The sequence below is a fragment of the Pristiophorus japonicus genome, chromosome 2 (genome assembly GCF_044704955.1).
Source record: "Pristiophorus japonicus isolate sPriJap1 chromosome 2, sPriJap1.hap1, whole genome shotgun sequence".
NCBI classification, from domain to species: Eukaryota; Metazoa; Chordata; class Chondrichthyes; family Pristiophoridae; genus Pristiophorus; species Pristiophorus japonicus.
Window position 1 is genome coordinate 92,942,325 of NC_091978.1, and position 13,289 is coordinate 92,955,613.

General features: G+C 48.9%; 1 protein-coding gene across 2 annotated transcripts in view; it reads right to left on the bottom strand.

The window, feature by feature from the left end:
• Positions 1-310: 310 nt before the first annotated feature.
• Positions 311-13,289, bottom strand: part of npr2 (natriuretic peptide receptor 2) — a 255,740-nt gene continuing 242,761 nt past the window's right edge. Inside the window, exon 22 of one of the 2 annotated variants that reach the window (XM_070868404.1) lies at positions 311-739. In XM_070868404.1, coding sequence (XP_070724505.1) covers positions 677-739 — 63 coding nt within the window. In that variant the 3' untranslated portion in view covers positions 311-676. The remainder of the gene's footprint in view (positions 740-13,289) is intronic. The other variant, XM_070868405.1, reaches the window with a different exon arrangement.

A 13,289-nucleotide genomic window follows, 5' to 3' on the forward strand; every position in this document is an offset into this window, starting at 1 on the left:
TCAGGCACTTTGGGCCTAAATAAAGCAGAGCCAAAGTTGTACCTTGCTTAGTTAAACAGTACTCAGTTTGAACCTTTATTGCATACTTAACAATATGTTCTTGGAGAGATGAGTGACTCAGAAGGTGAGAAGTTGGGGTTGAGATCAGTCAAAAGAGGACAGGCTGGTCAGACCAATTGGCCTTTTTCCATTTCCCCAAATCATGAAAATAATCTTAAATTCTAATTCAGAATATTTTGCACACAGTATGGGTCATCTCTCAATATTCTGAGCATTTACTGAAATGACAATCAAGCAGGTTTTATCTGGTTTATTTGAACAAAATATTTAGCAATATCTTAGATACACAGTATATACAGCTTGTAGATGGGGAAAATATTATATTTATATATCTTCTCAAACACATTATATAAATCTTAATATAGAAAGCACAAAAAATAATGGTTTATTGTTGAAAAGTATTCACCTAAGAAGAAAAAAGATCTTAATAAAAATGCAGCTTTGTTCAGGTATAAAATATACCTGGGATACATCTAGGCTACAGATATTTTCTATAAGATCTGTTCTCCAGAAATTAACATAGCCAAAGTTTGTTTCTGTAACAAATAAACTACAGCTTGAACAATCACTGCTCTGCAGTATAATAGTGTACAAGCAAGTCACACCAGACGTCACGTTAGATGTCGGGAACATCCTTTTGCTCGCCAAGCAGCCAGTAGGTCCTCAATTTGCCTTTACCCTTTTAAAGAAAACAAAGCAATGTTATTCAGATGCTGGCACTGTCATAAACCCTTAAATACTTGCAACTCTTTGAAAAAGGTATGGACAATGGCTTGATGGATGAATGCACTGAACCAAATAGACAAGAAAGCTTTCAGATTTAATCCGCTGGATGTGCACAGTTAGTTTATCTCAACTAAGGCAGCATTTACTGATTCTGGAATTGATCTCAGCACTGCTAAATTAAGAAGGCAGGGGAGAAATAAACCAAGGTTCCTACTCCTAACTGATGATCAATAACTCCAATTGAAAGTGTACATGCGGATAACACAATTGGACTTAGCTTTGATGGCATCCACAAGTAATTAGCCTGCTGGCACTAACTGCTTTGGCTCGCATCTGAAATTTGGCTATTTAGACGAGGTACCAGAGGAGCTTTGGCAGCTTTGAAACTATGCTCAAAACAGGCTCGAGGGGCTGGATGGGTTACACCTGTTCCTATGTGCTCAGTGTGGGCATTCCTTGGCAGCTTGCCACTGAAAAGGTTTGGAATTTAGGGGCCAGCTGCGTCGCTGGCACCCGCCTCCGATAAATGTTTAAAGGGGGAGGAAATACAAGTGAGAACAATTGGTAATGATCTACGGGAGTGCAGTGGAGGCAGCAGCAGCACTCCTGCACCTCCAAGCTCCACATTCAAATAAGTGTTTTTTCAAAACTTACCTTTTTGATGGTGGCCTGCAGTGGTCCATTTAATAAATGCTGGTTAGGCCTTATGTAGACCTAATTTTCCTGAGTGCAATCCCTTATTTGCATATGCAAAGACTCTAATTCCCCTTTCTGGCATGGGCCCTGGATACCTATTTTTTTGCCTGTACCAATATGGCGGGTGGCACTCTGATGGCCTTCACTGGGCCACCAGGACAGCGTGCGAGCGGGCCAGCAGCCCAGCACCCAAGAAGGAGTGCCAGGATGCAAGATGGCGGTCTGGAACATGCTAGGGCCCCATCGTCGAACTGACCCGAGAGTCGGGCGATAAAAAAAAGATGGCAGCTCGGGGTGCTGGCGCCCTCTCCTTTAATCACCGCTCCGAGAGCAGATGTCCACCAGCATCATTGACATCCGCCCACGCCAGCCTCCTGGCCGGATGGGCAATTTACCCCATGGGACGTTAAGAGGTTGGCGCGGGGCGGTGAGGGGTCACCGTGCACGACAATGACATCATCGGCAGTTGTGCAGCAGCCAGGGGCGCTAACCGTGGGACATGCCGCTGCTATGGCAGCACCTCTGCACCCTCCCAGGCAATTTCCCGGGAGGCGGTAGCGCCCCCCCAGAGGTGCTAACAGGACTATAAAAAAGGGACATTTTGCCCCCAAAGTGTTTTAAAGGTCCATATGCACAGATCACTAAAATGTAGTCCGGTACAAAAAATAATCATAAAGGCTAATAATCATAATGACTAATCATAATAGCTAAAGGACTAGAATATAAAGGGCAACAAGTTTAGCTACAGCTTGTTATCAAAGTTAGATTATGAAGAGAGTTTTTTTTAATTCATTCACAGCCAACATTTATTGCCCATCCCTAATTGGATGAGCTGCTGCCTTGAAATCAACTGATTGGCTTGTTAGGCCATTTCAGAGGGCAGTTAAGAGTCAATCACATTGCTGTGGGTCTGGAGTCACATATAGACCAGACTCGGTAAGGTAAACCAGATGGGTTTTTATGACAATCCAGTAGTTTCATGGTCACCATTACTAAGAATAGCTTTTTCTTTTAATTCCAGATGTATTTAATTATTTTGAATTTAAGTTCCCTCGGCACTGTGGTGGGATTTGAACTCAGTTCTCTGGATCATTACTCCAGGCCTCTGGAATACTAGCATAACCACTATGCTCCTATACCTGTCACTTGTAAACATAAACTCAGCTTGTATTCCCTGGTATATAGAAGGTCAAGGGGAGATTTGAGTGAAGATTTTAGGATTTTGAAAGGAATTGACAGAGAGAAACTTTTTCCACTGGTGGGACAGTCTAGGACAAGGGAACGGAACCTTAACAGAGCCAGGCCATTCAGGAGAGAAGTTAGGAAACACTTCTTCACACAAAGGGTGGTAGAAGTGTGGAACTCTCGCCTACAAAAAGTAGTAGATGTTAGCTCAATTAATACCATTAAATCTGAGATCGAAGATTTTTGTTAGGCAGGGGGAATAAAAGGATATGGAACCGTGGCAGGTGGAGGAAGTTAAGATGCAGATCATCTGTAATCTCATTGAATTCTGGAATAAATACAAATGGTTGAATGGTCTACTCCTGTTCCTATGTTCCACAAAAATGAGCTGGTGCTGTCGAATATCATTTTGGTTTTTTTTATGCTTTTTGCATTCATCAAGATGAGGGACGTCCGTGTTCAGGAACGGAACTTTTTCAGGCATTTCCCATTTCAGGCATCTAGTGTCAGCATTAACCACTTCCACGTCAGGCACAGGACACCCAGTGCAGAATGAAACTCCCTCAACTCGAGCCCAACAACATGCCTTAGCGCGTAACTCAAAAGAGCATTTCTTGCTGCACCAGTGTGATATTTTTACCATTTCTTACACCAGCCATTCTGTTGCCTCTCTGAGAGAGACTGCCAAATTATGAACCATTTTGAACTGTAGGCTGATGTGCACAAGGAACTGGATTGAAACTGTCCAAACTCATTCCACATCGGACCCTTACAGCCAGCAGACAGGCAAGATGTTTATCACATCAATCCAAGCTGGATTCCAACCCAGGTTCCAGGTGGAAAAGGGCAGTGTCTAATTCACTGCACTACCCAATTCCCTCCAACACAGATGTTATCAGGAATAGTGCCTTTGCTGCCTCCAAGAAACCTGGTGCACCTTCATAAAAATTAGCAAATTTATAGAGCTGGTATCTTCAGCACCATATTTGTGCTTCCAGCTCCCTTGCTTGTGGTACAGAACAAAAATCTTGCATAAGTACCAATGATAGCAATCAAAATAATTTATGTGTGCTTGATAAATTATTGCCCAACAAGTTCTGGGACATATAATTTGTGGCAGCACACTGGCTAATAAAATTTGGCCCAATTTATTTTTTGGAGCAGAGCATAGATTTCAACTACTCCATTATTTTTAGAATTTTGCATAAAATGCCTAAATGTAATTTGAAGTGAAGGGTATACCAGACACTGTTGAATACACACACTGATGAATTTATGTGAACTGCTGTTGTGGGTAAACAAAATAGCAGAATGGTTTGTTCCATTAAATTAACGATGTAACTATTTGTACTGCACTTTTTTTGACAGACAGGCATCTGTCCAGCCCCACCCACCCTGCACTTTTTTGAACCGACAGGCGACAATCCCCGCCCCCCTTTCAAGCTCAGCCCCCCATCTGGCCGAATCATTCCTTGCACGTGGTGCCGAGAAGCAGGACTGAGACTCCAACTCTCTCCGGCCGGTGTGGGCCCGATAATGGTGGTCCTGGGCCCGATGGTGGTGGGGAAGGGGGGGCCTGATGGGCGGCAGGGGGCGGGGGGGCGCGGGTGGACCAATGGTGGCGGGCCTGGGCCCGATGGCGGCAATCCTGGATCCAATGGTGGGGGTGAGTGTGACCAGTGTGGGCCCGATAGAAAGAGACATGGGGGGGAAGAGAGAGAGAGGCTGGGGGGGCCAGAGAGAGGCTGGGGGAGAAAGAGAGAGAGGCTGGGGGGGAGAGAGAGAGGCTGGGGGGGAGAGAGAGGCTGGGGGGGAGAGAGAGAGGCTGGGGGAGAGAGAGAGAGAGGCTGGGGGGGAGAGAGAGAGAGGCTGGGGGGGAGAGAGAGAGAGGCTGGGGGGGAGAGAGAGGCTGGGGGGGGTCGGGAGAGAGAGAGAAACTGGGTGGGAGAGACTGAGGGAGGCTGGGGGGGGGAGAGAGAGAGAGAGAGAGGCTGGGGGGAGAGAGAGAGAGGCTGGGTGGGAGAGACTGAGGGAGGCTGGGGGGAGTAGAGGCTGGGGGGAAGAGAGAGGATGGGGGCAGAGAGAGAGAGAGGCTGGGGGGGAGAGAGGCGGGGGGGAGAGCGAGTGGGTCTAGGGGGAGTAGCGATTGGGGGGGGAGAGAGGGAGAGGATGGGGGGGAGAGAGACATAGGGGGGAGGGGAAGAGAGTCACGGGTGGGGGGAAGACGGATCATGTTCTTCCAACCTCATGACACTGTCACTATTCACTTCATACCCAATAAACCTGTTAATATTGTATACACAATGGGCTGGACTTTCCACTTAGATCACTAGGGCCCAAAAAATGGGCGATGTTCCAGCCTGAGCGATTTTTCAGCCTTCAGGATTACTGTAACAACGGCCATTTTTGGGATCGCTACTTTGGGCATTTTATGGGGGGGGCGATAGCGCAGCGATAGCTCAGTGATGCAAAATGGGCCTCAGCAATGTGAAAGGCAAGGCTTTCCTAGCAACAGCCTTCCATGCATGCGTTTTTCAGATTTTCCCGCAATTCGGGAGGTCAGGGGACATCCACGCATGTGCAGAAGGCAAAGGGTGGGGGAGAGAGAGAAGCGAGAGAGGAGAGGGGAGCAGAGTCAGAGAAGAGAAAAGAGAGAGAAAGAGGATATTACTGGCAGAGAGAGAAAGAGAATATTTCTGGCACAAAAAAGTCTGATTCCAAGGGGGGTGGAAGAGAAGGGCCAAACCCTTCTCCGGTGAAGCCAACGAGGCCCTCGTCGGGGAGGTGCATTTGCGGTGGGCCCAATTAACCCAGGGTGGGCGTGGGAAACCTCCACCCCAGGCGTACCGTAAAATCTCGGGCGAAATCGTGGACATGGTGTCGTCAGCGTCCCACGAGGCAAGGGGATCCGACCAGTGCCGGAAGCACTGGAACAGCCTGGTTGCTTCGGCAAAAGTAAGTACAGATTTTAAATTGTAATGATGCAAATTGTAATTATAAATCTCCTGGATTGAAATTAAGCTTATTGTTCTTGCATATATTCACTGCTAAGATGTGGACAGGACTCAGAACCTGTGCCCTTTTTAAGTCTTACTGTGTCAGTCTCTCCAGCTGCTGTCACTTACACAGTAACCCAGCTTGGACTGGGGGAGAGCGGCCCTTGGTCAGTCTCTGCCCGGGACACTTTGGGACATTAGCTACTGTCATTGCCGAGTTCACCAGCTATCCTTATTATTGTGTTCCTAACACAGATGAGACTGCACACAGGGAGGTTAAAGTAACAGTGACTTCAGTCTTTATTAAAACACTCCAGAATGAGGAACAGGCCTTAGGGGCCGGCTTATATACAGTGCTCCCAAGGGATGCTGGGATCCCTTGGGACTTCAGGGATGCACTCCCTGGTGGCAGAACATGGCAGTGCATGCTTTACAGATACACAACATCACTCCCCGCCAAAGTCAAAGTGAAAACTATTTACAAGGTGAGACGGTCGGGAGCCTTTCTTTCCCTGGTGGACCGCCTCGGTACAAATGTCTGATCTGGTGTGTTGGCTGTGCCCTCGCTGGGCTGGCGTGTTGTTGGCCCTGCAGGGCTGCTGGGTGAGCCTGGCCTTGCTGGGCTGTTGGGCGTGATGGGTTCGATTTCCTGGTCCGGGGTGGTGTCGTTGATTTTTGGGTGTGTGTTGTGGGCTCAAAAAAGGTGGTGTCTGCTGTGGGTTGTTCAGGGCAGTCTGTGAACCGCAGCCTCGTTTGGTCCAGGTGCTTTCTGCAAATTTGTCCATTGTCTAGTTTGACTGCAAACACCCGACTCCCTTCTTTAGCTATCACTGTGCCCGCGATCCACTTGGGACCATGTCCATAGTTTAGCACATACACAAGGTCATTCAGATCAATTTCCCGTGACACAGTGGCGTGACCATTGTTTACATTTTGTTGCTGCCGCCTGCTCTCTACCTGATCATGCAGGTTGGGGTGAACCAGTGAGAACCTGGTTTTAAGTGTCCTTTTCATGAGTAGCTCAGCCGGGCGCACCCCTGTGAGCGAGTGGGGTCTCGTGCAGTAGCTGAACAGTACTCGGGACAGGCGGGTTTGGAGTGAGCCTGAGCCTTCTGTGACTCGTTTAAGGCTCTGTTTGATTGTTTGTACTGCCCGCTCTGCCTGCCCATTGGAGGCTGGTTTAAACGGGGTCGAGGTGACATGTTTGATCCCATTGCGGGTCATGAATTCTTTAAATTCGGCACTGGTGAAACATGGCCCGTTGTCATTCACCAGTATGTCAGGCAAGCCATGGGTGGCAAACATGGCCCTCAGACTTTCATTGATGGCGGTGACGATGCTTCCCGACATTATTTCACATTCAATCTGTCATGTATTCAACTTTTATTGTAACCCATGTATAAGCTGACCTAAGTTGTACACCTTGAGAACACGGACCACAAGGGGGTGAACTTGTGGGAGACACTTCTAACCTGGACTTTCAGGTGTAAAAGGAGAAGCTCCACCCACCTTCAAGACTTGAGGTCTTGGTAATATAGGTAACTGGTCACAGAGTGACCTTCTCTCAAGTATGGGCCTTGTGTGTATAGTAAGGACGTATCACTGGCGACGAGAAACTGGGATTTAAACTACGCGAGCATGGCCACTAGCAGCACAGGAAAGAGGTACTGTGTTGGTGATGATTGAGACGACTTTATTGAGAGACTACAGCAAAGTTTTGTCACTAAGCAATGGTTGGGACAGGATTCGGCCGACAAACACAGGGCTCATCTCCTGACGCTTTGTGGATCCAGAACGTACTCCCTGATGAACAACCTTCTAGCGCCAGAGAAGCAGGCGGACAAGACGTTCGAAGAGATCAGTAAATTGATCGGGGAACACCTTAAACTGGCGAGCAGCATGCATATGGCGAGACACTGGTTTTACATGCACCGGCGGCGAGAAGGGCAAAGCGTTCGTGACTTTGTGGCAGATCTCCGGCGACTGGCGAGCCTATGTAAGTTCACATATGCATGCAGAGCGGAGGTGCTGCAAGACTTTTTTATTGAGGGCATAGGGCACGCTGGGGTTTTCAGGAAACCGATTGAGACCAAAGACTTGACCTTGTCTGATAGCCCAGATATCTCAGGGGAGAAAGAGACCAGAATGATGTATAACAAAAATGTTGGCTCAAATGCGGCAAACGACCAGGGAGGCAACATTGTTAACGCGGCACACAGTTCTCTAAGCAGACAAGGGAAATCGGACATGCCCCAGCATGTAGTCGAATCCAAAGGGGGAATTCAACAGAGACAATGGCTAGCTGAACGGCGATTCATGCCATCACAATGGACAATGCGGCCAGTAATGGGGCCATCAACACCTGCGCTTAAGGACAGTTACAGAGACATTCAGAGACGATCGACTGGTAATGGACCTTTTGTTTCCAACAACGGGTCTTCCAGCTCATTCTGGAGGTGTGGAGGCAGACACCCAGCCAGAGCTTGCAGGTATCAGCAATATACCTGCAGGAACTGCAACATCAGCGGTCACTTGGCGCGTATTTGCAGGAAGCCTGCAACCAGGTTGATGTACGAGGAGGACGGGCCCAATGTAAGCCTTACGAGGCCAAATGAATACTGGGGGAAATCGCTGGAAGCTGAAGTTCAGCGAGTTCATGTGGAGCACATATACAGTTCATATACCAGGACGCCACCAATAATGATGAAAGTGCTCCTCAATGGCATCCAGTATTAATGGAGCTAGACACGGTGGCCAGCCAGTCTCTGATGAGTATCAAACAGTTTGAAAGGTTGTGGGTGTCCAAGGCCAGGAGGCCAAAACTATTGCCGATTGGCGCACAGCGACGGACATATACAAAGGAGATCACTCCGGTGCCAGGCAGCGCCACGGTAGTCGTGACCCACAAAGATTCGGAGAACAGGTTGCCACTCTGGATTGTCCCGGGGGACGGTTCCGCACGACTGGGGAGGAGTTGGCTTGCTGTCATGAACTGGAAATGGGGCGATGTCAATGCAATTTCTTCTGTGGAGTGAGTATCATGCTCACAGGTCCTGGACAAATTTGACTCATTATTTCCACCTGGCATCGGCAATTTCATGGGGGCCAAGGTAGTGATTCACATAAACCTGGACGCCAGGCCAGTACACCACAAGGCCAGAGCGGTGCCGTACGTGATGCGGGAAAAGATAGAATGCGAATTGGACCGCCTGCTGAGGGAAGGCATCATCTCACCAGTCGAATTCAGTGACTGGGCGAGCCCTATTGTGCCGGTGCTCAAGACGGATGGGTCGGTCAGGATATGTGGCAATTACAAGGCCACCATCAATCGGGTGTCACTCCAAGACCAATACCTGCTACCGAGAGCGGAGGACCTTTTGCGACGCTATCCGGTGGCAAACTTTTTTCAAAATTGGACCTGACCTCAGCTTACATGACCCAGGAGCTGGCGAGTGAGTCGAAGAAGCTGACCACCATCACAACACACAAGGGGTAGTTTGAGTATAACAGATGTCCGTTCGGGATTCGTTCAGCCGCCACGATCTTTTAGCAAAATATGGAAAGCCTCCTCAAGTCGATTCCAAGGACGGTGGCTTTTCAAGACGACATCCTCATCACGGGTCGCGATACTGAAGAACACCTCCACAACCTGGAGGAAGTGCTATGCAGACTGGACCGGGTAGGGCTGCGACTGAAAAAGGCGAAGTGTGTCTTCTTAGCTACAGAGGTAGAATTCCTGGGGAGGAGGGTAGCAGCAGATGGGATCAGACCCACTGCGTCCAAAAGGGAAGCAATCCAGAGAGCACCCAGACCCCGTAACACGATGGAGCTGCGTTCGTTCCTGGGGCTCCTGAACTATTTTGGTAACTTTCTTCCCAAATTGAGCACGCTGTTAGAGCCGCTACACATGCTCCTACGCAAAGGTTGGGTCTGGAGGGACAGTCAGGAAAGGGCTTTTGATAGAGCACGCAACTTGTTATGCTTCAACAAATTGTTAACGTTATATGACTCGTGTAAAAACTTGTTCTAATGTGCGATGCATCATCCTATGGGGTCGGGTGTGTGTTGCAGCATGTTAATGCCAATATGCAGTTACAGCCGGTAGCTGATGCCTCCAGAAGTCTGTCCCAGGCAGAAAGGGGCTACGGGATGGTCGAAAAGGAAGTGCTAGCATGTGTATATGCAGTAAAAAAAATGCACCAGTATCTGTTTGGCAGGAAATTTGAGCTGGAGACAGATCACAAACCCCTAACGTCCCTTTTGGCCGACAACAAGGCCATAAATGCGAATGCATCAGCTCGCATACAGAGATGGGCACTTACGTTAGCCGCCGATTGCTACACAATTCGGCACAGACCGGGCACTGAAAACTGTGCTGATGCACTCAGCAGGCTTCCACTAGCCACCACTGGGGGAGGAATGGAGCATGATGCTGAGATGGTCATGGCTGTTGAAGCTTTCAAAAGCAAAGGCTCACCTGTGACAGCCCGTCAGATTAAAGTCTGCACAAATAAAGACCCGCTACTGTCTTTAGTTAAGAAATGTGTCCTGAATGGGGACTGGGCAGCCACGTATAGGGCATGCCCTGAGGAATTTAAACTGTTTCATATGCGCAAGGATGAACTCTCGATTCAGGCCGATTGCCTACTGTGGGGAAAACGAGTCGTCATGCCCCAGATGGGCAGAGAGGTGTTTATCAGAGAACTTCACAATGAGCACCCGGGCATTGTCATGATGAAGGCAATTGCCAGAGATCGATGCAGACCTGGAACTTTGTGTTCGCAAGTACAACACATGTGCTCAGCTGGGCAATGCACCCAGGGAAGCCCCCCTTAGCCCCTGGTCCTGGCCCGCCAAGCCATGGTCACGCATTATTGTGGACTACGCAGGTCCTTTCATGGGAAAAATGTTTTTGGTTGTATTAGATGCCTACTCCAAATGGATTGAGTGTGCCATTTTAAATTCAAGCACATCCTTTGCCACGGTCGAAAGTCTACGGGCAATGTTTGCTGCCCATGGTCTACTGGATGTCTTGGTCAGCGATAATGGCACGTGCTTCACAAGCACTGAATTCTAGGACATCATGGCAGGCAATGGAATCAACCATGTCAGAACGGCACCGTTCAAGCCGGCCTCAAACGGCCAGGCGGAACGAGCAGTGCAGATAATCAAACAGGGGATGCTCAGAATCCAAGGGGGTTCCCTACAAAGCCGCTTATCACGCCTCCTGTTGGCCAATAGTTCCCAACCATACTCGCTCACAGGGGTTCCACCCGCAGAGCTGCTAATGAAAAGGACGCTCAAAACCAGGTTATCCCTTATACACCCAACTATGAAAGAAATTGTTGAGAGCAGGTGTCAGTTACAATGTGACTACCATGACAGGAATGCGAGGGCGCGATTTATTGATGTCAATGACCCTGTTTTTGTCCTTAATTATGCTGCAGGGCCCAAATGGCTTGCAAGGCACTGTGATTGCCAAAGACAGGAATAGGGTTTTGGTAGTTAAACTTACCAATGGATAAATCTGCCGCAAACACGTGGATCAAACTAAAAGGAGGTTCAACAGCCCCATAGAAGAAGCAGAGGAAGAACACGATGTAGAGTTTACTCCACCACAGGTGACCGAACACCGGAACCAAGTGGAGGAGAGCCCAGTCACTGTGGGCAGTCCGGACAGGCCTGAGGCACTGCAAACAGCAGACACTCAGGCCAGCGCCCAACAACCGGAGCCCCAACTCAGGCGCTCTGCAAGGGAGCGTAAACCACCAGAGAGACTTAGCCTGTGATCCCAATTAGACTTTGGGTGGGAGGTGATATCATGTATTCAATTATCATTGTAACCCATGTATAAGCTGACCTAAGTTGTACACCTTGAGAACATTGACCACAAGTGGGTGAGCTTGTGGGAGACACTCCTAACCTGGATTTTCAGGTATAAAAGGTGAAGCTCCACCCACCTTCATCACTTGAGGTCTTGGTAATAAAGGTAACTGGTCACAGAGTGACCTCTCAAGTATGGGTCTCGTGTGCATTTCTACTGTATAGTAAGGACGTATCACAATCCATTTTGAAAAAGCATCCACCACCACCAGGAACATTTTACCGAGAAACGGGCCCGCATAGTCGACATGGATCCTTGACCATGGTCTGGAGGGCTAGGACCACAAACTTAGTGGTGCCTCTCTGGGTGCATTGCTCAGCTGAGCACACACGCTGCATTGCCATACACAGGACTCTAAGTCAGAGTCTATACCGGGCCACCACACGTGGGATCTGGCTATTACTTTCATCATTACTATATCCGGGTGTGTGCTGTGGAGATCCGAGATGAACGTCTCCCTGCCCTTTTTTGGTAGCACTACGCGGTTACCCCACAACAGATAGTCTGCCTGAATGGACAGCTCGTCCTTTCGTCGCTGAAACGGCTTGATTAGCTCTTGCATTTCAATGGGGATGCTGGCCCAGCTCCCATGCAGTACACAGTTTTTTACTAGGGACAGCAGACGATCTTGGCTGGTCCAAGTCCTAATCTGGCGGGCCGTGACAGGTGATTTATCATTTTCAAACGCTTCCATGACCATCAACAAGTCTGCGGGCTGCACCACCATCAACAAGTTAGCAGGCTGCGCCATTTCCACCCCCGTGGTGGGCAATGGTGGCCGACTGAGAGCATCCGCACAGTTCTCGGTGCCTGGCCTGTGGCGGATGGTATAGTTATATGCTGATAGCGCGAGTGCCCACCTTTGTATGTGGGCTGAGGCATTCGTATTTATCCCCTTGTTTTCAGCGAACAGGGATATGAGGGGCTTGTGATCGGTTTCCAGCTCAAATTTGAGGCCAAACAGGTACTGATGCATTTTCTTGACACCGAACACACACGCTAATGCCTCTTTCTCAATCATGCTGTGGGCCCTCTCAGCCTTAAACAAGCTCCTGGAGGCATAGGCGACAGGTTGCAACTTCCCTGCAACGTTAGCTTGTTGTAATTCACATCCGACTCCGTACGACGACGCATCACATGCTAGCACAAGTCTTTTACACGGGTTATACAATACAAGCAGCTTGTTGGAGCATAACATTTTTCTGGCTTTCTCAAAAGCAATTACTTGTTTTTTTCCCCATACCCAGTTCTCACCTTTACACAATAACACATGTAGGGTGCTTAACCCCGGTAGGAAGTTACCAAAATAGTTGAGGAGTCCCAGGAATGACCGCAGCTCCGTGACGTTCTATGGCCTGGGCGCGTTCCTGATAACCTCTGTATTGGCATCTGCCGTGGACATTCTCCCCAAAAACTCCACTTCTGTTGCCATGAAGACGAATTTTGACCTCTTCAGTCCTACACGATCCAGTCGCTGGAGGACCTCCTCTAGGTTTTGTAGCTGCTCGACGGTGTCCCGACCCGTGACCAATATGTTGTCCTGAAAAGCCACCGTGCGTGGTACTGACTTGAGTAGGCTCTCCATGTTTTTCTGGAAGATCGCTGCAGCCGACCGAATTCCAAACGGGCATCTGTTGTAGATGAACAGTCCCTTGTGCATGTTGATGCAGGTGAGGCCCTTCGAAGACTCCTCCAGCTCCTGCGTCATGTAGGCCGAAGTCAGGTCGAGCTTGGTGAACGTC